The sequence below is a fragment of the Catharus ustulatus genome, chromosome Z (genome assembly GCF_009819885.2).
Source record: "Catharus ustulatus isolate bCatUst1 chromosome Z, bCatUst1.pri.v2, whole genome shotgun sequence".
In the NCBI taxonomy this organism is placed as follows: Eukaryota; Metazoa; Chordata; class Aves; order Passeriformes; family Turdidae; genus Catharus; species Catharus ustulatus.
The window spans coordinates 24002504-24028436 of NC_046262.2; the positions used below are offsets into that span (position 1 = coordinate 24002504).

A 25933-nucleotide genomic window follows, 5' to 3' on the forward strand; every position below is an offset into this window, starting at 1 on the left:
TGAAGTGACAGGACCAGAGGGAATGCCTTTCAACTTAAAGAGGGTAGATTTAGACTGGGTATTAGGAAGGAATTCTTTACTGTGAGGGTGGTGAGGCACTGGCACAAGTTGCCCAGAGAAGCTGTGGATGCCCCACTCCTGGGAGTGTTCAAGGCCAGGCTGGATGAGGATTTGAGCAACCTGGTCAAGTGAAAGATGGTCCTGCCCATGGAACTAGATGAACACTAAGATCCCTTCCAACTAAACCCACTCAGTGATTTTGTGATTTAGAAAAGCACCATAATCTCCTGCCCTATGGGAAATCTCAGGAATGGTGTTATCTGAAAAAATCTGTGCAAAAAACCATGAGGGCAATTGACTTGTATTATTCAGATGCTCAGGATAGTGCCTGTTGGACATGTCTGTACACCTCCAGGGCGTCTTGTGTCTGCTCAAGAATGGGGTTTATATGGCCTTTTGGGATGGGTTTTGTGATCTTGGCCCACATTTAGCTAAAACTCAAAAGGCTTCCAAGATTAATTCATCACCTCATCAATATATATAGCTGTTTAAAGAGTGTGAAAAAGATGGATCTAGGCTCTTCTCTGTGGTGCCAAGTAATAGAACAAGAGGCAGTGGGCAGACACAGACACACAGGAAATTCCACCTGAACATGAGGAAGAACTTCTTTACTGTGGTGTGGTTGACTGAGCCCTGGAACAAGATTGCCCAGAGAGTGTGGAGTCTCCCCCACTGGGGATACTCGAGAGCTGCCCGGACACAATCCTGTGGGTCATCGAGTGGATGACCCTCTTGAGAAGGGAGGTTGGGCCAGGTGAAATCCATCGTGGTCCCCTCCAGCCTGACCCATCTTGTGGTTCTGCGATTCCGTGAAGGGCAGCAGAGGAGCAGGACAGTCAATCAGTTGAGTTTGCTTGAGTTTAATTGAGTTTATTTGTTGTTTCATCCTGACAGGAGCATCAAAGACCTCAGCGAAGGAGGATGGAAACAGCCATAGCCAAGGGAAATCTGTTACTTAGAAAATATTTTGGTACTCATTCCACTTCAAGAAACAGTTGAACACTGTCACAATAAAATGGCAGTAGCAGAATTGTAATGTGATAATATGCAATACGATGATATGGCAAAAGCTAATATCATAAATCTTCTCTGACGTCGCAAGACAGCGAGGGAAAAGGCCAGCTAATATTTCACTCGCCCGCCGTTCGAAGCCGCGCCGCATCACCCGGAGCGTCCCTCCCGGCGCGGCCGCTCGGCGATCGGCTGCTCCGGCCTGCCGGGCCCCGCCCGCCGGCGGGCGGCTCTCCGCGCCGGGCTCGGCTCAGCCGCCTGTCGCTGCGCGCTGCCGCAGGACGGGCCGGACGGGGCCGGGCCCAATGCTGCGCTGGCTGATCGGCGGCGGCCGGGAGCCGCAGGGCTTGGCGGAGGTGAGGCGGCTCTCTGCGGGACCTAAGGCTTGGGGCGAGTGGTGCCTTGCGGTCGGGATGCGCTGGGCCATGGCCTTTCCCACTGGATGGGTCTAGGCCGTGCATGGGCCGTGCTCCGGGCCGGGTCTCGGCCTGCGAGGCAGTCGGACTGGTAAAACGTATTATGGGCGTCCTCGAAGAGAAACAGGGGAGGTGGGAAAGCACAGAGGCGAACCTCAAGGACTGTGTCCAGGTCTGGCCACTTCGGTTCAAGGAGGACATTGAAGTGCTGGAGCTGTCGAGAGAAGGGCAACAGAGGTGGTGCAGGGTTTGGACCACAAGACGTCTTTGGAGTAGCTGAGGGAGCTCGAGTGGTTTTGTCTTAGGGAAGAGGAGGCTCGGGGGAGATCTTGTCACTCTTCTCAGCTACCTGAAAGGAGGGTGTAGCCGTGGGAGCTGGTCTCTTCTCCCAGGCAACCAGTGACAGAGGAGGGCAGTGTCAAGCTGCACCAGGGGAGATTGAGGCTGAGCATCAGAAATAATTTCTTCACAGAAAGAGTTATAAGATATTGGAATGGGATGCTCAGGAGGTAGCGGAATCACCATCCTTTGAGGTGTTTAAGGACTGGACGTGGCACTCAGTGCCGTGGTCTAGTTGGCAGGGTGGTATTTGTCATAGGTTAGGCTCGATCTCAGACATCTTTCCCAGCCTAATTAATTCTGTGAACAGCAGAACGACTGAGCTAAGCTCCTGCTCGGGAGTTATGGTGTGTAGCCTACTTGCAGTTCTTTCAAGTCTGCCTTTGGGACTCTGAGGTCGATAAACTAAGTCATAGGCAGTAAGTTGTTTTTTGTGTGTCACAGTAGTTTGTAGTAGCTTTCCAGCATTTCTTCTTAGTTCTTCATCCAGGAAATATGCTTTGTTATGGAGTGCACTATGCACTGACATCCTTGCTGCTACTCAGGTTAAGAGCAATGCTGCTGAATTAGACGGAGAAATTCCTGAGATTTTCATGTCTCTAAGACTCTGCTGAAAGTTCTCAGCATGAATTTAACAATAGTTAATTAAAAGTATTGCTGTGCTCCATACACTTAGTGCTTTTGTAATGCAGGCAAATACGAGGAAATAATTGTTTTTCAGCTGCTGTTCATGAGCAAGTCATGCCAATGTCATGGTTGACTTCCAAGATCAGTACTTAATTTGGGTCAGGCACCAGGTTGGAATGACAGTGTGTGGGAATACTTCTGGCTTTTGTCATCCGTCAAAATGCCAGTTGGATTGCAGTCATATTTACAGGTTTGTGTGCAGTTGTTTTTAAAAGGAGGATAGGAAATAAGATGCAGTTTTCTAAGATGTGCTAGAAAACTGCCTTGTGTCACTCTCCAAAGTTTAGACTCTGGCTTTGGTTTATATACTGTGTCTTAATAAGGCATGAGCATGAATCAAGAGGTGGCCAGCTTCTTCCATTCTGCCATTCATGCCTTGGTTAGCTCCAATCCACAGGACTTTTGTTCTCATTTTGTTCTCACAGCATTGTGGAGTGATAGTAATAATTTTACTTAGTGTAAAATCTGAAGAGCACGTATTGCTGAGGATTAGTCCCACGACCTCTCCCCACTGGTCCCTGCATCATATGGTATTGTTTCATCTAATAATCTTTGTCACCATTAGTTCTTCAATAGATAAGAAAGTCCCCAGCAGTGTGTGGCTATGGACTTAGTTTCACTTCAGACAGATGTGTTTGAGTGGCATTGCACTGGGTGAATAGAGGAAGCCTCTGGCAAAGCTGTCCGAAGTTTGTGAAGTGGAAATTTCTCCTTACCCATTTCCCTTTTTTTTTTTTAAACTGTGGAATTGGAAGTAATTTAGACTTAAGGTCCTGAATCTCTTCAGTTGATGGCCAGCCATGGTGCTCATCTTAGGCAGGGTGGCTCTGGTGGGAAAGAGTGGGAGCACTTAGGTGCAGGAGCAACATGCATGCTCCATGATCCATAGATCAGTATTCCTGTGTACTCTTGTATCCATGTTTTTCATTAATTGCTTTTAAAAATCTCACTTTTTAGATGCTTCACATCATGAGGGTTATAGGAAGTTTTGAGGCTGAGATGAACATTTTGGTTTGTTTTTTTTCTGTAGTGTTGCTTACAGGTCGTGCATAAAAATATGCATGTTGGGAATAGATTACATTAACATCAGCACCGAACTTTTAAATTCAAAAAGTTGGTGTTACTGCAGGAGAGTCCAGGTAGTAGTTTGTATAAAAAAAATAGATTTCTTCAGAGAAAGACACTCATGTAACCCAACACTTGGGTAAATATTAATGAAGGTCTAACGAGAGCATAGCTTGTTGAATGACATTTCTGGGGAATAAGATGTTTTTTTTCTCTAAGTACATTATCAGCACTGTACCTTTCAGTATTCGCAGGCACTATTAGGATTAGACATGTTGTTCAAAAGAAATGGCACATTGAATTGAATAGGAAGCAACATCAGACTGTAGAATTGCTGTGTTAATGATACAAGTTCTGAGTTTTTCAGAGTGGCGTTTAAATTATTTTCTGAATGCATGTTTTCTGAGTGCAGTATTGCTAATATACTGAGATTTCCTTAGGCTTTTTAGAACTCTCATTTTTTTAAGGAATGTTTTGATTAGCTTTTGATGGGTGAACTCCAAGTTTTTTAATTTATCATTATAGCAGACAGATTCTACTTGCTCTATTTTAAAGGGGAGCTGATGTTCTCATGTGATTGCATAAAACAAGGAACAGCTGATTCATGCAATGCTTCAGGTAGCACAAAACCAAGATAAAATCACAAGAGCTTCACTTAAAAATTAAGAACTCTTAATTTTTAAAATAACCAGTGGTTTCTTTCCATCCATATTTGTTAACTAGGTCATTCTTAGTTTCTGAAGAAAATTACCATTGTACCAATATCAAAGTACTAGAAAATAATTTATTCATCTTGCAAGAAAAAGTTCACATTTCTGAGGATAACATGTTTGTCTTTCATGTGGTGTTACCTGTCATGTGCTGGATGCTGTATAGTGCTCTGTAGTTTCTGTTTTCATGATGTGCATTCTGTTGAAGTTCTCAAAGAGGGGACAATCTAAAGGGAAGAGTGCTGTCACTGAGTAACTATCAATTTAGATGTTTATTTAGATGTTTTTTTTAAAAATAATGTCTGATAACAAGCTGTTCCACAATGTTTAAGGCCTTAATTACAAAAAAGTTGTCTTGAAATAAAATGATGATTGAGATCAGCAGAACTATTCTGCCTTGAATATGCAGTTCTGTGCAGTATTTTATTGACCCTGCCTAGTCATCAGCTTGCTCCAAGTGTTTGATTGTTCTTTTAATTAATGGTCTAGTTGGGGGTAATTGCAGATGCTGTTCTATAAAATGATTAATCATTCTCTATGTTTTTTAAGTGGTTTGCTTTGGTATTTTGAGAGTAGAGTACCAGTGGGTTATTTATATATTATGGAACAGAACAGCATTTGTTCTTATTTGTTTTAAATATGTTGTCTTTATATAGGATTTAAAAATTGAACAGTAGAGGAAAGATATGAGAAGTTCACAGCCATTTTTTAAGAGATATAATTTAATGAAAAACTGAATGTATGGTGAATTGAGTCAGGAAGCTGGCTTCACATGACAGCTTATAACTGAGCTAGGTTTTCATCTCACTGTATCAGCAATCAAATCAGTACAGAATGTTTTTGTTGAACAGAAAGTGCTACATCATAATTTAAAATGCTATAGAAAGCTATTATTACATGAAATAACAGGAAATTGTATTTTATAATGAGTTTCATTAAGGCAAAATGGTATTTCAGAAACTTCAGAGGTAAGTCTGTATGTAGATTGTTAGACATTACAAAGACCTGATGAAGATTATTATGTTAGTATAAAATGAATTTACTTTCTTTTATATGAATTTTAGAAATCCTCTGTACAGACAATTGGTGAAGAGCAAATACAGAATCCTTACACGGAACTCCTTGTGTTGAAAGGCCATCAAGATATAGTACGATTTCTAGTACAAATAGATGATTGCAGGTATGAAATGCCATTTCAAATTGTTTCACAATGCCCTTGGCAATATGTTCGTAAAAATGTAGTAACATTTTAATCCTCTCTTTTTACTTTTTAGGGGTGAGGGCAGGAAAAACTGGTATTAAGGCAAGGCATGAATACTCCCTTTTCTTGCTGTGTTACCATATCTTTTGACTTGTCTTTTAAGTCATACTTTAATGAGAAATTAATGGTGATAATGTTATGTTTCTCATACAGATTCATTAGTTTGTAAGAATTGCCTTTAGCTAATTCAGCTGTTCTTTCTCAGTCTATTCCTGGTCTGAGTGTTGCCTTCTGTACAAGCATAGATTTTCACAGGACAATATTCAGTACTGTCTGCTGTTGTTCTGACAGGATGAATGTATTCTGCGTTTCTGAATTGAGGACAGCTGTTGTTTTAACTTCTGGTTCTACAAGAGAATGTAATAGACCCCTGCAGGTGTGCTGTAGCAATTGGACGTGACATCTTCAATGAGTGTTTCTTTTCCTTTCTTTCTGAACTTTTATTACACTTTGTTTTGATGCTATAGTGCTAAGTTCCCTTGAGCTTTGCTTAATGCAATTTTAACTTTTCAGGTTCTAAAATATTTCCTACTTTATTCAGAATGACTGCTCTGCATTACATGTGTCTTCCAGTTTGATCTGGTTCAACTTTGAAACCTGATAGTTCTTTGTTTCCCTCCTTGAGGTTTCAGCTCTGTGCACCTTTCTGTGTGTTTCCTGACAGTCTCTATCTGTAACTTCTGAAGACTGAGTTATCTGTCTTCTGAAGACAGTTATCTAAAAACTGGAAAACTGGTTAAGAACATGGAGTAATTATATTTACCTTTGTTACTTAGGAAGTGTGACTGAGAGAATGGATTATGATAGTTGTACATTACAACCTAGTTTCTATTCTAGTTTTCTCTAAATTAGACTTGCATGTTCTTTAATATAATACTACAAGAGAATAAATAATTTTCTGCCTTTAAAGTAAGATTGTGAAGTCTTTATTCATTCATAAAATGTAGTCACTCTTGGCTGATGTGAAGAATTAAATAGAGAATGTTTAGTGACTAAGAACATAAGTAATGGGGAAGAGTAACTGTTAAGGAGCTATAGTAATTTATATATTTTATGGATTAGACATAAGAGAAATTCTGATATATTCATCAATACACTGCATGAAGTTAATATGGGCAAGAGTTTGTTTTACATCCTTGCAGTGTGCAGCAGGTGTTTTGTGAAGGAAGGTTCTCTCCTTCCCCATACATGTTAATTGGAAGAAACCATGCTAGTGGTCTCTTCTGGTTCAGAAATGCCACATAATCTTATTTTCTAATATTATGTATATCTCTATATATACATAAATAAAATTTCACAGATGTATACTGAATTTGTGTAATTCATCTTTGTAGAAACAACACAGTATTCTTAGCTTGCACATGCTGTCTTGCACAAAGAAGTCTTTTACTATTTTGGGCTTTGTTATTTGGTGGTAGATAAATTACTAAAGCTAAAATTATAGTAATCATTGTGAAACTAGAGCCTAGTGGCAACGTTTAAGATAGGTTATGAAATAGCATATGGATAATGAGTAAATTGTATAGCTGGTTGGTATTCTGAGAGTTTGAGGAGTTTAATAAAGTTGTTTCAGTTGTTACTGGACGGTAATTCTAAATTTTTATTTATCAAGAGTATGGTATTTTCTATATTATTAAACACATGATAATATTTTTCACTTGATTCTTTTCAGTAAGATTAGTATTATTACTCACTTTCTGAAATGTTTTTATTTAGTTACTGTAGCTATTCCATTGTGTGCTTTTTGTCAACTATTGTAAGCCAAGTTTCACGCTTCAGGTCTTTAGATAATATCATCTTAGTGAGAATTTTACAGAAGGATTTTCTTGTTTTCTCAGTGGCTCAGCTAAAACCAGTGAGTGGAAAATTTTCTCAGATTGGTTTTTGAAGGTACTAAATAAATCCTCTATGAATGTAACAGAAAGCTGGCTGAGTTTTTTGGGTTTTTTTGGGTTTTTTCTTTCTTTGCTTTTGTACTTTTGAACATGAAGTAAGGCTCATATTGATTGGAAGATCACTAAAGAAGGCTAAGCCTCAGCAAGAGTCTTCCAAAAACTGGACTGAGATAAAATTGCAAGTAATACTCTAGCATTTGACACATTAAATTAAACAGAGTTCATAACACATCTTAAGAATAGATTTTTTGTTGATCATTTGACCATTTCTTGCTCCTTCAGGAAACAGACAAGGTTATAGATGATGGTGCTCATGTCTGGAAAAGACTGAGGTGACCCATGAGGGCATTCTTTTTATAACACTATTGGAATTCTTAAGTCTTGTTCTTATATTAAGTATATGTTGATAATCGCCTAATTAAATATACTATTGCAGTTTAGAAACTGATTAGGATTTACAAATACTTGCTTATTCTTTAAAGGCAGAATCTGATGTATCTTATAAGCATTTTTGCTTCCATAGGTATTTACTACTTTTCCATTACATTGTGTTATAATGCAGTTTTCAGGTTGTTATGGTTCTTTATTTGTGTTTTTTTTCCAGGTTTGCATCTGCAGGAGATGATGGAATCATATTTCTGTGGAATGCTCAGGTTAGCTGTCTTTCTTAGGGGTGGATTGTGTGCCCTGGAGAGGGTAGGAGTTGTAGTGAAGAGGTGGAAATGTCTAGGAGCAAACAAGCAGAATAAATAAGAATTACTGCAGAGTTACTGTTTGAAAATGTAAAAGTTGAGGGATTCTGTTAAATCTTTATTAAATTTACAAGGTAGAGTTAGGAAAGTAAAAGATGGGTGAACCCAAGGGAACAGTAAGTTTTGAAAGAGTGTTTTGGGATGACATAGTGATTTTAGAGAAATGATGGTGTTAAAAGCAGAAGTGTATATGAAATTGTGGGTTTAATTACTCTTTGAATGTATGTTCTGTATGTGCTATAAATTCTGAAATGCTGAGTAGTAACTCAACAAATACGTAGCAAGATCCCAAACCTGCCAGGATTTTTATACACACTTAAGATTAAAATACATGTCAATCACTCTATTAGTAATACCTCTTTAGTATGACTGATTAATGGAGAGCTATCACAAAATTGTATTGAAAAGATACTAAAGTCAGTAAAAATTAAACATTTCATGCTGTGCGGGAACAGACCCTTAACTTCTTGCTGTGATAAAAATCTTCTTATAACTTCTGAAAACCTTTCCAAGACATTAGTTTTATCATACAAATAGTGCTCTCTAAGTGTGACACCTGCTGTTTTGCTCTTCTACTCTGTTTCTCCATACCATTAACAAAACTGTTGAGAATGGATGAGCACTAGACCTGGGTTAAGTATATGTGTAACATTGTTTAATGAGAAGTTTGAAGGGGAGACATACCGTAAGGTCTACAGTGTGTCAAACATTCAATTGAGGAAGAAAAATTCCCAGACTTTTAATTTTCTTTAAAATCTTCTGAAAAATTTATGTGACATTTATGATGGTGTAATTTTAAAATACAGAAGGAGAGACTTGATACTTTTCTTTTGAGCAGTTTCTGTTAGTGCTTTGCTGGTTTTGAACGTCTTTTGTAATTTTATAATTCTATAATTTGGTAAAGTGATTTGAATATTAAAACCTGTATGTGTGAATATATATGCCCAGTGTTCTGAGCAGTTTGTGAACATAAAACTCATTTGGATATCCAGCTTTATGAACTGAGTTCCATTTTCTACTTCTCTAGGACTTCTGTTGTGTTTGTTAAAGCAAATCTTTGTACTTTTAATTTAAAATGTTAATCCAGGTCTGTCAAGAAGTTAAAATTACCCTGTATTTTAGCTGCATGTTTAAAATGCTGGATTGCTTTGATGTGTTTTTTGTAGGGTTTTACCATTTAACTAAAATGTTAGTAGACGTAGCTGTAGTTGGTTGTCTAAAGCACCAGTTGGAATCTATAATGTGCGTACTAAACGAACCTGGCAGGAGGTTGACCATAAATATAGGTCAGGGTTCTCCCATAATTAAAATTTAAAAAAACCCCACATTTTCAAGTAAGGATTTGTCAACAAATCTGAATTGCTGTGGTATTTAAGAAGGGTGAATAGCCAAAATATGCCTTAAAATTAAATGAGTTAAATACAGAATTCTGCTCTTAAGGGCTTTTAGAGGTTTTTTATTCAGAGAATAATTTACATTATGTACTGCTACTTTAAACTTACTCAGAGTATGTTATTTAAGATCTTGAACAGCACTAAAGTAGCAAAACCTTAAAATACTTTAGGAAGGGAGATTTTAGACTCATAGAAATTCTTGCTTTAAAAAGTCATTTAATACCTCTATTTTGTGCTACAGTAGGCATTTTCCTATTTTAACTTGAGTTTTCCATGTTTTTGTTTTTCAGACTGGAGAAAAACTTCATGAACTTCATGGGCACACACACAAAATTACAGCTGTAGCACCATTTTCTTCATCAGATGTTACTGAGGAAAAAACTGATTTGATTATAACAGCATCAGCTGATAGAACAGTTATTGTATCCTTTGGTCTGGAGAGAATTTAAAATTATATGGGCTTTTTGTGGTTTTTACTTTTAAAGATAACACTGTCTACAGGGTGCAACCCATCTCTAAACTTAATGGCTACCAATACGCACTAGGTGTAATTGGATTACGCAGGGGTTTCACTAGTTATTGTTCACATGTAGATACAATCCTTGCCACAAAAATGAATCCATAATAGGCCTTTGTGAATATATTATTGAGGCCAAATACTGAAAAGACTGTCAAGAGTTTAGGAGACTGAGTCTCTGCATACCTCTTTCCTAATCTATCACTTAGTTACCAACACGGCATTTACATTTATGATATATAGAAACCTTTCATTTTCCTTAATGAATAAAGATAGGTTTGGGACTGCACTAGTGGCAGACAGGTTCAGAAAGTGTCGTGTTTCCATTCTACTGTGAAGGTACTGAGGAAGCCCTATGAATGTCTCTTGTTTTGTTTATACATTAAGCTATTATGTCTGGCTCATGGGTCATGTGGGCAGGTGGTTTAGAATGAATGGCATTGCTTTATTTAAGAGAATGAGTGGCTGAGAAATGGGCACAATTCTTAATTTGTTTTTGAAACTCTTAATACCTCAATTTTCTTTTTGAAAGGATGTGGAACAAAGGTAATTCTGTGACTTGGTTTTATTACTGTGTTGGAAAAGGCAACCTACAGCATTTAAAGTTTTTGCACTGTTGATTAAAAAATTAACATAATAGTGTGTATTTAAATGTGTGTTTCTCAGAGACCTTGATACTGTATTTCATAGCACTTACAGATGTATCTAAAGCTTATGATCATTTCACTGAGAAATTCCCTGAAGAACTTTTGCAGGAGGCATATATCTGATTTTTGTTCTGCAGTGTTTGACAGTTCTTCAAAGACTGAATGTATGGTTGTCTGGAGGGAGTGATCTATGTGTTTGGAACCGAAAATTAGATCTCTTGTGTAAGACCAGTCATCTTACTGATGCAGGTAAAAGTGGAAATGACTCATTATAGCTGTTAAAGTGCAAGTAAAATGGATCTGTATAATGATGCAAAGCCAACTTGGCAAATCCATTTTAATTCCTATGATAACATTATGTATTAGAGCCGCTCTTTATTTTTTTAAATGTCACATTTAATAGTTTCTGAACTAAGACCGCTTTTATTGTTCTATGCCATGTGAATTTTAGAATTTCTCAGATCTCAGTAACTGTACATCATCTTGGACTACAAGGCTAGAGCTCAGATGCTGATTTGTGTGTTTGCTGTAACATGTACCAGATCCTTTGACACACTTTTTGTGTGATTGAATGGGAGTTTTATTATATTTCTAAGTGAAGCTTTGTAATAGTAGAGCAGTAAAAACTACTTTTTATTGTTAAGAATTTTTGTTGTAGAAAATGCATGTTTTGATAGGAATATAATAAATCAGAAATCAGTATCAATCACGCTTTTCTATTAATAAGCATCTATATTACCTATCCATGTGAAGAAAATTGTTGCATGTTATTTCTGTACTTTAGCAAACTGTACTTTACTTTGAATGTGAATGACATTCAAAGGTGAAACCAATATTGGCCTTATTTTTGTCATATAATAGAGTAGTGGTAGGCAAAGCCTTCTGAATCCTTGAGGTTATTAATACTTCTTTTGGTCCAGTATGGAATATCATGCTAAATACTAGTTGGACTGTGATACTTAGCATGAAGTGCTGTTGAAACTTTGGTGCAAGGAGTCAATGGACTGTATGGCATGGGCCCTCTCTTCTGTCCTAATTTCTAACTTCCTTTGTGGGGAAAGAGATTGTTTATTCCTTGGGGAATTCTCCTTTAATGGTGCTTCAGCACAGCATGAGGAAATTCTGTGCAGGATGAAGACAGATGAACAGCAAGCTGGATATTTTATCATATGCTTTATCCTTCATCTTGCTCTGCACGTTATTTTAGAATTCCCCATACTTGGGGTAGTATCAATACCTAATAATTTTGGTACTGTCTGTATTTAGAGTTGCAATAATTGTCATGGTGTTTTTAAGACTGTCCAGCATTAGGACATAAATATCTTTATTGTATTTAAAATAAAAAGATAATTTACTTTCAGCTTCACCACCAATTTGATGTTCAGAATTCTGCTTGATTCAGGACCAAAACTCCTGACCTTCCCTCTGATTGAGATTCTGATTCAATTTAACTTTCAGGCAATATACTTCTGTTTTGATAAGTGGAAAGAAGATTGTTAAGAACTTTATTAATAAGGAATTAGCAGTTTGTTGTGTCTTCTTGTGATCAATAATATCCTTTTCTCCCTTCCCCCCCTTTTTTTCAAAGGCATCAGTGCTTTGGTTGAATTGCCGAAAAATTGTGTTGCAGCAGCAGTTGGCAAAGAGCTAAGTGAGTATCTTGCATTTTCCAGTGTTCATACTCTACCATGACAGCTGCTTCTCAGAGATATTTATGAAGAGCACTCTGCTGGAATTGTGTAGGAAAAGTAAATGGTATTAGGGTAGGGTGTGGTCAGCAACACTTTTTCTTCTACCATTGACAAAGAAGAGACAATCTTACTCAAGAATTTTTTAGAGATATGCATGACATGCAAATTCTGTATTTAGAATCATAGAAACTAAGTTTGCAAAAGACCTCCAAGATCATTGAGTCTAAGCTTTGACCAGTCACTACTGTGCCATCTAGGCCATAGAACTAAGTACCATGTCCAGTCATTTCTTGCACACCTTCAGGGATTCTGACTCCTCCACATCCCTGGGCAACCCATTTCAATGCCTAACTACCCTTTTAGTGAAGAAATTCTTCCTGATGTCCAAACCAAACCTTCCCTTGGACAGCTTGAGGTCACTTCCTTTTCTCCTGTGATTTGTGGTCTGTGAGAAGAGGCCAGTGCCTACTTTGTGACAGTCTCCTCTCAGGTGGTTCTAGGAAGTGATAAGGTCTCCCTCTACTCCATGCTAAACAGCCCAAGCTCTCTTCTCATAAGACTTGTGCTCCAGACCCTTCACCAAATCTGTTGGTGTTCTCTGGACACACTCAGCATCTCAATCTTGTTTGTCATGAGGGACCCAGAACAGAGCACTGAACTTGAGATGTGGCCTCTTGAGGTGTGGCCTCATGTGACTGTTGTGGACCTCACCGGTGTGTAGTACAGGGAGCAATCCCTGCCCTGGTCCTGCTGGCCATACTGTCACTGATAGAGACCAGGATACCATTGACCTTCGTGCTGGTCAAGCAGGACTTGTCTTACTTAAACCACGCTGTTTGGGCCTGATTCCCTGGTTGTCCTGTATGCACTGTGTGATCACACTAAAGATAATTTGTTCCGTAACTTTACCTGGCACTGGTTAGGCTGACAGGCCTGTAGTTCCCTCAGTGCTTCCTACAATCAGTTACGTAGATGGGCATCACATTGGCCAACCTCTGTTTGACTGGGACGTCCCTGTTTTACAAGGACTGATGATAAAAAAAAGAGATTGGCTAGGTGAACTCCTCTGTCAGCTCTCTCAGTGTTAGTGCCACCTGTCCAGATCTGATTGTGGGAATTGACTTTTTTTCTTCTGGAGAAGGTCTGGAACTGATTACCTGAGCTGTCCAATACTCAGATTCTCTAGAGCTTCCTTGTTCCAGGATCCGAAGTATGAGTTACTGATGTTCTCTTACTATTCAAAGCTATAATGAGTAGCTTTGTAGTACCCTTGAAATAGAAAAGAAATTCTGAGACTGATTAAAATAAAATCTTAATTTCTGATAATACTGATTGCCTTACTGGAGGATATTGCATTGTTTTTGAATATTAATATTTCAGATAGATCAGTCCTCAAGAAACATGTTTCACATTTAGTAACTTATCCATGAAGGTATTTGATGCTTTTCACTTCTGGTGTTGACCAGTTCTCTGAATTTCAGAGTTACTAGGCTGAAGTGTTTTATCCTACATTTGCTGTAGTTGAGGCTTAGTCGTAACACAGAAGTTTTTTGATGTTATAGTTATTATAAGTGGCTCTTATATGGTCTCAATTACAATGTTTAATTTGTGTCTGAAAAATGTTTTATTTAAGCATAACTACATCTAATTCCGAACGACAAATTTTATTTAGACAATTTTTCTATCTTTGAAGTAATTTTTAGGTTGAGTGCTACTAACAATGGGTCTGAAGGTTGGAATATTATTGAAGTAAAGCGCCTTGTTGACCATCAGGATAACATTTCATCATTAGTCAGTGTCAATGGTAAGAATAATTTTATAATGTTACTGGTTTTGTTAGTTACTAGTGAGATATTTCACCTATGGAGTTTTTATTTGAATCAAAGTTTTAACTGGAGTGAAACTTACTATCTGGTGGATGTACCTTGCTTTATAGCTGCAAAGGTAGTGATATGACAAAATATAATTCCTTTTTTTATGGATTAACAATGAAATGAAACCAGGCAAGTAATAATTTAGAAGAGTCAATGTCATTGATGGAAATGGAACTCTTAGTCTTTCTGTTCAGCAAGTTAAAAATGCTACTCTTTTTGTCTTGTTCCTTCTTAAAATTGGATATGTAATGCCGTATCCCTTGCAAATGTAGTGCTAAGGTAACTGCAGGTTTTGAGTGTTCAGATGCGAACCTTCATATAGATCCATTATAGAGGGAGTCTGGAAGCTGATGCAGTCTATGCTCATTAGAGTAACACTGAACTAATAGTGAAATTCTGTCTACTCTGCTGCAAGTATCAGCCTCTTCTACTCTTTTCTTCCTTGTCTTTTTTGTTTTATGGAGCACCCCCACAGACTAGGAAAAGGTATTACTGGTGGGATAGAGAGTGTGTGTTTATCCTTGGGTCTATCTGTGTTCTGCTTGGTTGGCACAAAGGGGCTGTGTTACAGAGGTAACAAGGGTCTGGAGAAAAGATGTCTTGGATTCTGTGGTACATGTTTCTGAGCTTAATTGTTGCCATTATTTTCTCCTTTTTGATTATGAAAGGCAAGCAGTGTTTGGCCTAAAAAGACAAGATGCTACCCACATTAAATACTGTTGTAGAAGTTCCTTTCTACATGTGATAAACAAATTCATGAGCAGTTACTTCAGTATTGCCATTAACTCATTTATTCAATTTGTGATCATATTTCCATTTATGGCAAACTTTGTTGTGTCTAGGGGATGTCTACACATCTACTTCACCCAGGAATAGAAGGGCTTTGTATGTAGAAATGAAGTTCAAATATTTGTATACACTTCTGGTGGTGTTCCTTACCTTTGCAACTCTGTGCTGTGCACTGTGGCCCATGAATATTCTCCTTTCTAGTTCCAGTTTTCCAGGAGAGCTCGTCTGAGTTATGCTAGGTAATTAGGTGAGTATTTACTCAAAAAGAGAGGTTTTTGTCCAGTCAGTTATGTACTGTATATTCCACACAGCTTTACACATAAATGGTCTGTCTTCCCTTTCTAGGGTTGTAAATTTGTGTGAAATACATTTTTAAAATACCATGTGATTTCTATGTGTTGTTTTATTCCCCTTCAGATTTGACTTTTGTGACAGGCTCTCACATAGGTGAGTTAATAGTTTGGGATGCACTTGACTGGACAAAGCAGGCATCTGAATGCAACTTCTGGGACTCCTCTGTCCATCCGGATGTACAGCCAGAAATAAAGTTATCCCAAAGCCCACATGAAACTTCAGTTCAACACTTAACGTCTGACAACGAGGTAAAAAGTTTCAGAGTAAATTAAGTAAGCTAGGATGATCTTACCACAGAAGACTAAGTGGTTTCTATTTTCATTTTCCTTGTTTTAATATAAGAGGCTTCTTTTAAATGTGCACAGCTACTTTATGTGATCAACAGTTTTTATGTAAAATATTGGCTGTTGACCTATATGAAGGGTTTAATATGTTGATGGTATGGAAATTAACATAATGGACTGTCACAACAGCATTTCTTTTTGACCAACAAAGATTTATTACAGTAATTTCACGACCATAAGGCACACCAGACTATAAGGCACATCTCTGGGAGTCGGCAAATTTCGCAACTTTGTACATTATATAAGGTGCACCAGACTATAAGACGCACTTTTTTTTTTGCAGCGAAGATCCACACCGCGCGCAACAAAGTAACGAGTTAACAACAGAATTGCACGATCGGGGGGTTTACTGGCAGGTGCTCAATTTGCAAACATTTTTCACAGATTGGTGTAGCCTTTAAACGCAGCCCCAAGCGTCCTCCCTGTGCGCGGGCCCTGGCGCTCCTGCCCACCCCCGGCGCCGGCTGGCGAGACGCAGCTCAGAGCTGCCCGCTGTCTGGGGCGGCTTGGGGCTGCCCGTGGTTCGGGGTGGCTGAGGGCTGCTGTGGCGCGGCTGCGGCTCGCCCTTCCAGATTGGCTTGGGCTGGCCACTGGCACCCTCCCTCCTGGAGTGGCGGTGCAGCGGCGGGGTCCGCCACTCCCCTTGTTCCCGGCGTGGCAGCAGGGGATGCCACTCCCCTTACTCCCGGTGCAGCGGCACGGTGGCAGGGTCCGCTGCTCCCCTTGTTCCCGGCATGACAACAGGGGCCACCGCTCCCTTCGCTCTTGGCCCGGCAGTGGTATCTGCCGCTCCCCTCCTTCCCAACGCAGCGGCAGGGGCCACTGGGGTTCGTCACTCCCCTCACTCCTTGTGCGGCGGCAGGGGCCGCCGGAGTTCACTGTTCCCCTTGCTCCCGGCAGGGCGGCACAGCGGTGGGGGCTGCTACTCTCCTCGCTCCCGACGCGGCAGCAGGGGCCGCCGTTCCCCTCCTTCCCGGCATGGCAGCAGGGGCCACTGCTCCCCTTGCTCCCGGTGCGGCGGCGTGGGCCACCTGCCTCGTCCATATGCTGCTCCTGCTGGGCTGGGACTGCCCGCTCCTGCCCCTTCGCGGCTTGGCACTCCCTGGGCACCGCCCCCCCTCGTGGCTCCCACTTCCAGGTTGGCAAATTTCGCAACTTTGTCCGTTATATAAGGTGCACCGGACTATAAGGCGCACTTCCGGATTCGGACAAAAATTTTAGTCAAAAGGGTGCACCTTATAGTCGTGAAATTACTGTACTTGTTTACAATGCCACTGGAGAAAAATAAATATGGTTGTGTGTTTTGATAGCATGCATCTTTTATATTCCAGCTTCTGGGAATGCAATTTTCCCAATAATGGGCATGTTTGAACAGTTATAGCTGAGGTTACTATAAGAATACTGTGGGGTACTATTTAAGAGCAGGCATATGTCTGTGCTTAATAGTAAATCAGCATTGCTCTTTCTGTTCAGGTGGATTATACAGAATTGTATATTCAACTGTGTTTCCAAGATCATGTCTACTGTAGTCATGATTTAGAAATAAATTTAGAAATAAATTCTTGGTCAGAATACTCAGTTAGAACTTAGCTATTACACAGCAAACACTAAAAACACTTAGGTTGATATTTAATTTTGTGAAATGTTACCAACTGTAAGTGGTAAAATAAAAGATCTTTCATTGGGGGTACAGTGGGATTTTGTTTGGGGCATGTAGCTCAGTTATTGGGGATAATTAAGAAAGAAATTATTGGAAATGGATTCAGATACATAAGCTGTAACAAAATAAAAGCTGTGGAAAAACCTTAATATAGGGTGTGGATGAAATAGTCATCTGATGCATTTGCTTCTTTCTGAGTAGAACTTCCCTAAAACCCTGGAAAGAGAAATGTTGTGGGATGTGGGGAGCTAAAAAAGATGATGTTTTCTTTAAAGGTGAGATTTCTAATGGTTCTGTTGTCAGTGCTTATTTCTACAGTGAGCCAAAAGTGAATTTTGTTTAGGATAAGTTCTGTAATTTGGCTTTGAAATGCTTTCATTCCATGCCTTGAAAGCTACATATGATGCGTTTTAATGTGTTCCATTCATGGAACTGAACTAAATAAATTGCTGTGACTTTTTTTTTTCGTTGTGAGAGTTTTGAATCATGGGAAGAAAGCATTGTTCTAGTGTTGCATATCCAAATAGAAGGTGCTTTTAAGGTAGTGCTGTTTTGTAAAGCTTCTACTTAACAGGTCATGCAAAAATGTGTTAGTATAATGAATTACTGTATTAACTGCTACCTCAAAGCAGAACACTGTTCTTCATGTCAAAAAAAAATTGTATAAAATATATGTTTCCTATGTTTTCCAGACTTGGTAGGTAGGTAGTTGGAGAGGATACACTTCTCTAGATTGGCACTGAGCTTGTAGGCAAAACACGATTCAGAAACAGATGGGATGGTAAAGGTTTTCAAAACTAGGAAACAGTGCTAAGTAGTGCATCAGCAGTCCTGGTATATGTGTGTTTAGTTTGCCTGTTAATAGAAGTGCACAATTTATGCTTCATATATTTTGTTTCCTTGGATTTTGAGATGACAAGGATTTTGCCAGGACTTGTGATAAAAGAAGAGTGTTCCATGAAGAGCATCTTTTGCAAAGCTGTAAGACTGTATGGCTCAAGGTGGAAGAATTATGTGGAATTCCGGCCACTAAATTTGAGCCTTATGCAAAACTAGGATAAATGGGCTCAGTGGTTTGGCTTTTTGTCTTCATTTGGTAGTGGTGCTATCAGAAATCTGGTTAGTTTCAGTGCTCCCACAACAGATTCACATAAGGGGGAAAAAAAAGAATAAAACCTGGACAAAGAGTTTTGCACAATGTCAAAACATTGTTGAATATATATAGGAAATTTTAGTCAGACCCTAGGTTACAAAATGTTGAGGGGCATGTTGTGTGAATTGTATATGACATGTTAATGTTTGGGTTGTGTAAATGGAAGCAGTCTGTTCAGGGAAATATTCCAGCACGCTGTCATCTAAACAAGGCATGTTCGAAACTGCAAATACATAGTAAATGGAAACATTTTGTTCTCCTCTGGTACTGATTATTAATCATGTGTATACACACAGAATTGTACACTTGTCCTCTTTAAGTTCATCACAAGTCATGAAGTAGTCCAGGTCCAAAGATCTGTAAGCTCTTTCTGGTGTCTTAGGGTCATGATGGTTATGAGATGGAAAGCCTGCACTCTTCTGAAGAAGAGCATTCAACGCAAAATGCAGTACTGTGTAATATTTTAATAAGAGAAAGTTCCTTTTCAGTATTCAGTAGAGTCCAAAATGCTTGAGCAAGGCCTCTTTATTAATTTCTGTCTTCAGTTACATTTAAGAAAAGAGTCAAAAATGCCAAGCAGTTTCCTGTACTCTCAGCCTTTCTTGATAAAACAAGAGTTTTTCAAAACACGGGATATTATTTTACTGTAAGAACGTAAGCATTTAATTGTGTTGAAGTGTGTTGATTTGTTGGTGTCCTTAGTTTCTGCTTAGACTGTGAGGTACAGGATAAGAATACAGACATTAAATTACTGCTTAGAGTATAGGATTATATCCCACATTTACTTTTTAAAAGTCTGTCTCTTTTTATAACTTGCTAATTTCATATGTTTGGGATAAAGCGGTAACATAAGGACAGAAACAAGCTAGGTTATAGTATCACTGGAAATCCATTATATGCAAGGTGATCCTTCAGTGTCTGTTTCTGTAAGTTGTTTTATTGAATTTTCTTTCCAGTGTGTGTTTGCTGCTGTTGGGAAAGGCATATACGTATATAATCTTCAAATGAAGCGTGTGATTGCCTGCCAGAGAACTGCTCACGATTCCTCTGTGCTGCACATTGAGAAGCTTTCAAACAGGTACAAAACATAGTACATTTTGTTACTGCAATAAAGAAAAACAAAACTTGATAGGGTGACTAGAGACAGACTGCAAAGCTACACTGGATTTCTGGGGAAAGGACTTGGTCTTCAGTTTGAGCTGCTTTTATTAGGTAGAACTTGTTGATCTGATTTTGGAAAAGCTGTAATTGTAATTCAGTGGGAAAACCTATATTCCTGTATGACTGGTACACAGGCTGAAAATATCTCAACTATTTTCAAAATCAGATTTGATGAAACACTTTTTTCTGTATTATGAAAGTATAGCTTGATGGTATTTTACTTGTGGAAAGCAAAGGCGTATAGCATATTCGGAATATTTTTTTACTAAATATTTTATAACACTTGAAATGTTTTAACAAAAATTAATAACTTGCAGTGTTCATTTGTTGGGGCAGAATTTATAGCTGGAGCTTGTTTTGACAGCCAACTTGGACAAGCTGCTGCATATATGTGTATATGCTCATAGTAGTGTTAAGATCTCATTATATTCTTATTCAATGGGGCAAAGTCTGCCATGAGATAAAAACTGAGGCCTTGGTCTTGTAAATTCATTGTTCTAAGCTATTCTAAATGTGTCATGAAACCAAGTACCTTTCCTTTCATTATTTTTCTGGAAGAAAAAATAGGGTTTTGCTCAATGCAAGTAAAGTTACAGAAACCAATTAGTGGAGCTGTGTTTGCAGTTTAGTTGTGTTTTGGTTTATATAGTGGTATACTTTTAACATGGGGTTGAAAAAGTTTATTTTCATCCACTTATTCTAAAAGTCTATTATAGTTTGTTCTGCTACTAGTTTTCTGTGGAACATCTGCACACCCTGCTACTTTTAAGACTTCTAGTAAACTTGTGGGGAGCCAGAGGCACTTACTGTCTCTTTCATAGAAGCATCACAAGGTGATTTGCACAGGTAAATATCCATGCAAGTGTTGCTTATCAACTGTTTTTGCAGGCAGCTGATTTCCTGTTCAGAAGATGGCAGTGTGCGCATTTGGGAACTCAGAGAAAAGCAGCAGCTGCCAGCTGAGCCGGTTCCGACAGGTTTGCTAGTAGTGGGAAGTGAAAGAAACATTTAAAAATCCAGTATTCACCATATAGGAATGCTTTCAGGCATTAAGAGATGCTTAAGAGATGCTTTGTAAAGAGAGATAATGTATTGTGTTTAACCAGCTGATTACAGGTGCGGGAGGGAAATTGAAGAGAGTGTGGGTGGACTAGTCCTCCAAGATCTGATATGGAATGATAGAAGGTTCAGCTGAAGCAACACTGTGCCATAAAGCTTACTTAGAGTTTACAGTTGTATGAGCTGGTTAAAAAAAATGACCTGACAAACCTTGATCCTTTCCTCTTTGTACCAAATAGTATTCTATATCATGCAAGGGTAAATAGTTGCAGGACTTGTTTTGAAAGCTTGCAGATAAGCAGCTGGCACCAAAAAAAAGTGTTTTCCTCATCTCCTCTTTGAACTTGGAATGACATTGGGACTTAGTTTGAAGTTGTATCTGAACGCACATACTACTTCTGGGCACTGCAGTCTTCAGTGCTAGTTGATAGTGTTACAGGAAGCATTTTCCCCAAGTAAAGGCTTTCACAGAATCACAGAATGGATGAGGTTGGAAGGTATTACAGCAGGTCATATGTTCCAGCCTCCCTGCTCAAACAGGGTGATCCTGGAGCTCATAGCACAGGATTGTGTCCAGATGGTTCTAGAATATTCCTGGTGAGGGAGACTCCCTAACCTCTGGGCAACCTGTTCTGGTGCTCATTCACCCACATAGTAAAGAAGTTCTTCCTCCTATTCAGATGGAGCTTCTTGTGTGTCAGTGTCTGCCCATTGTCTCTTGTCCTGCTACTCAGCACCTCTGAGAAGACCTTGGTCATTGTCTAGAAACCTCCCTTCAGATACTGGTGGACATTGATGAGGTGTCCTCTCAAGGCTGATCAGGTCCAGTTTTCTCAGCCTATCCACATGCTCCAGTCTTCTCATCTTTTTTGCAACCTTCTGCTTGACCTGCTGGCTTGTCCTAAGGAGCCCAGAACTGAACACAGCAATCCTGTGGAAACCTCACTAGGGCTGAATACAGGGCTGGGATCACCTTCCATGACCTGTTGGCAATGCTCTTCCTAATGCCCCCAGGATCCCATGGATTTCTTGACCACCAGGACATGCTGCTGGCTCATGGACAGCTTGTCCACCAGGACCCCCAGGTCCTTCTCTGCAGAGCTGCTTCCCAGCAGGTCAGCCCTGGCTGTGCTGGTGCCTGGGGTTGTTCCTTCCCAGGTGTAGGACCCTGCCCTTGCCTTTGCTGAATGTCACAGGGTTCTTCTTTGTCCATCTCTCCAACCTGCCCAGGTCCTTCTGAAGGGATGCACGGCACTGTGGGGTGTTGGCCATTCCTCTCAACTTTGCGTTCTCAGTGAATTTGCTGAGGAATCACATTCTGCCTTTTACAAGTCAAGGATAAACAAGTTGAGCAGTTCTGGGCCTACTGTTGGACCTTGAGGCACACTGCCAGTGACTCCAGGCTCCAGCTGTGCCACTGATTTTGATCCTCTAGGATGTGTTGTTCAGGCAATTCTCGATTCACCTCACTGTCCAGTCATTCAGTCCAGATCTGTGAGTATGTTGTGAGAGGTAGTGTTGAAATTCCTGTGGAGGTCAAGTAGAGACAATATGCACTACTTCCACTCATCCATCAAAGTAGTTGTTTCGCTGTAGAAGGCAATTACAGTAATTTCACGACCATAAGGCGCACTGGACTATGAGGCGCACCCTCCGGGAGCCGGCACATTTCACAACTTTGTAGATCAGATAAGGCGCACCGGACTATAAGGCGCACTTCCTTTTTTGCAGCGAGGAGCCATGTGGCGTGAAACAAAGTAACGAATTACTGACAGGTGCTCAATTTGCAAACATTTTTCACAGATTGGTGTAGCCTTTAAATGCAGCCCCAGGCGCCCTCCCCGTGCAGCGGGCCCTGGCACTCCTGCCCATCTCTGGCACCAGCTGGCACGGCTCACGACACACGGCTCCCACCGCGTGGCCGCACTGCATCCTGGGTTGCTGGCGGCGATGGTGCTTCTCGTCGCTTCCCCGTGGCCAGCGGCAGCGGCCGTGCCACTTCTCTCCGCTTCCCTGGGGCTGCGCCACTTGTCACCGCTTTTCGGCGGCCGCAGGGGCTTGGCGGCCGCAAGGGGCTCGGCCGCTGCCGCAATTTGGTGGCCGCAAGGGGTTCGGCCACTGCTGTGATTTGGCGGCCGCAGGGGCTTCCCTGCCTCCACTTTTTGGTGGCCGCAGGGGCTCGGCCGGCGCCGCAGTTCGGTGGCCACAGGGACTCGGCCACCGCCGCAATTCGGCAGCCGCAGGGGCTCAGCCGGCACCGCGATTCGGCGGCCGCAGGGGCTTCGCCGCCGCTGCTCCAATGCCGCTGCCGGGTAGGCTCTGCTCGGGGCTGTTGCGGGCTTACAGTTCTCATTCCCCCCGGACCAGGGCCACCTGGGTTCTTGTTTCCCCTGTGCCCAGACCGGGGCCAGCACCGCCCGGCTTCTCGTTCCCCCCCCGCCCGTGGTGGCGCCGCCCGGCTTCTTGTTCTGCCCGGGCCAGGGCTGGCGCTGCCTCCTTCCCTCCCCTCGTGGCTCCTGCCGACCTTGGCTACCCGCTCCCGCCCCCACCTTGCGTCTCGGTGCTCCCGCGGCACCGCCCCATCGTTGCGGCTCGCACTTCCAGTTAGGCAAATTTCGCAACTTTGTCCATCAGATAAGGCACACCGGACTATAAGGCGCACTTCTGGGTTCGAGGAAGAAATTTAGTCAAAAGGGTGCGCCTTATAGTTGTGAAATTATTGTAGGTTGGTCAAACATGACTTACTTTATTGAACCCATGTTGCTTGTTCCTCATCATCATCTTGTCATCCATGTGGATAGAGATGGTCTCTAGAATGAGGTGCTCTGTCACTTTCCCAGGGATTGAGGTGAGGCTGACTGGCTGGTAGTTTCCTAGGTCCTCCTTCTTACCCCTTTTGAAGACCAGGGTGACATTTGCTTTCTTCCAGTCCCCAGCATCTCTCCTGATCTCCATGACCTTTCAAAAATGATCGTGAGCGGCCTTGCAGTGGTGTCCACCAGCTCTCTGAGCACTCATGAATGTCATGCACTCAGGGCTTATGGTTTTGTGAATGTCAGGTTTGCGTAGGTGGCTTCTAACCTAACCCTCCTTGACCAAGGGAAAATCTTCCTTTCAGCATTCCTTTACCCTGGTCTCCTGGGTCAGAGAATACTGAGGGCTGCTTTTGTTGTTGAAGACTGAAGCAAAATACAGTATACTTGACTTCTCTGCATTCTGGTCTACCAGGGTCCCTCCCTCCCTCCACTTAGTAACAGTCCCACATTATTCTTAGTTTTTCTTTTGTTATTGATATATTTGAAGAAACCTTTCTTATTGTCTTTGACACCCTTGGCCAGTTTTAATTCCAGAGGGGTCTTGGCCTTCACTGTCTTGTTTCTACTTACTCTGACAACCTCTCTATATTTGTTTCAAGTGGCCTGACCTTGCTTTCATCTCTTGTGTATTTCCTGCTTATGCTTGAGTAATGGCAGTTCCTTTGTAGTATTTGCTACTCTTTGACCAAGCTGCCCTGTACGCTGGCAGTTGTGGTCTTTGACGAGTGCTCTGGACAATATAGTTAGTATCAAGGACTGGGAACAACAACAGGCTGTTGCTCTTCTGTAGGAATTTTTTTATTCAAAGTGTGAATAATTTTCTTGATATATCTTGTCTATCTGGCTGTTCATCTCTTGGTAACTTTTGAAAATATATTTTTGCAGCCTGGATTGATTTAGGAATGTTCTGTGTTCAGCATTGCTGGTTACAGGCTGATCTACACAGTGACAAGTGGTATTTGGTTTCGCAGTAGAAATTTGTAACTTCTATGAATGTTTGGAAAAAACCAAACATAGGCAGATATTCTGTTGATTTGTACTATTTTTATTCTAGGGATCCCCCTGAGAAGCAGTTCATCTCACCAGTTATCTTCCATGCATCAGGGCCACAGTTCAGCACAATTCTAGTTTTATGTGCTGAGGGAAGGATTGTGAAAGTCTGAACTGCTCTGTGAACAGCCCAACCTTCTTACTTGTGTCAGTACTATTACCCAGTTCTGGGGGCTGTGGCTGTGTGCTTTTGTGCAATTTAGATGGAACATGTGGGGTGCTATCTTTACACTGCACATTGGCTGATAGTTTTAAAACTGAAGGAAGGAGGCAATGAGCCAGCACTTAGATAGTGTAGTGCAGAACATACAGGGGAGAGATTGGCGCCTCATTTTTGTTCTCTTTACACAAGTAACAATTTAGGACAGCACAGCAAAGATAAACACAATTTGTCCTGCATCTACCTTTGCTATTCAGTTCATTCTTTTAGGAAGTCTTTGTATTTATTCCTAAATCTGTGTATTGTCTCATCCGGGTGTGTAATTCAACATGGTTTCTAGATTACATTAAGTAGGACAGATAGCTTCTTCCCTCAAGATGAATAATCCAGATTCTGAAGGATTGCATAGTACAAAGCTTTTGTCTTTTTGCCATACAAATGTCTTGCTTTTAGATTTTATGTGCCTTTTGTAATTCTTTCCTTAGCTAGAAGAAATGAATTATATTTGTGATTTTTGCCGAAATAAGAGAATTCTTTTTTCCCTCTCAGGGTTTTTCAACATGTGGGGATTTGGAAGGGCAAACAAGCAGGCAAATCAAGCTGCTAAGAAGATGCAGGAGAATACACCTGTGTATTTCTTGGAGCTGGTTGGTGATTTGATTGGTCATTCATCAGCTGTGCAGGTAGGTCAGCTTTACTAAGAATGAGAAGAAGTGAATGGTAGTAATTAATATAAGTTCGACAGCATTTCTTGAACTGTAACTTTTGACTGTGTGGATCTGGAGGCTACAAGTACGTTGTTTGGTATCTTTAGTGCAGTGTGAAAACAGTAAATACATACTGACTTAATATTCTAATGACAACTTGCTCACTGACACCTGAGGACTGTGTTTGCGCATATATGCTAGAGATAATCTGACAGAGTATTTTACTTCATTTATAAACTGCAGACAATACAACTGGGAGCCATGTACATGACCTATATTTCTTCTGAAATTCACAATCTAAACAAGGGCTCCTACAAAAAAACCAAAACCAAGTGCCACTGAGTAGTTCTTTAGCCCTCTG

General features: G+C 40.6%; 1 protein-coding gene across 1 annotated transcript in view; it reads left to right on the plus strand.

Moving 5' to 3' along the window:
- Positions 1-1321: 1321 nt before the first annotated feature.
- WDR41 (WD repeat domain 41) overlaps positions 1322-25933 on the plus strand; it is a 28656-nt gene continuing 4044 nt past the window's right edge. Inside the window, exons 1-12 of the mRNA XM_033085813.1 lie at positions 1322-1427; positions 5353-5468; positions 8049-8097; positions 9881-10012; positions 10384-10446; positions 10892-11003; positions 12343-12405; positions 14139-14249; positions 15526-15710; positions 19576-19697; positions 20669-20757; positions 25415-25548. Of these exons, the coding sequence (XP_032941704.1) occupies positions 1377-1427; positions 5353-5468; positions 8049-8097; positions 9881-10012; positions 10384-10446; positions 10892-11003; positions 12343-12405; positions 14139-14249; positions 15526-15710; positions 19576-19697; positions 20669-20757; positions 25415-25548 (1227 nt within the window). The 5' untranslated portion in view covers positions 1322-1376. The remainder of the gene's footprint in view (positions 1428-5352; positions 5469-8048; positions 8098-9880; positions 10013-10383; positions 10447-10891; positions 11004-12342; positions 12406-14138; positions 14250-15525; positions 15711-19575; positions 19698-20668; positions 20758-25414; positions 25549-25933) is intronic.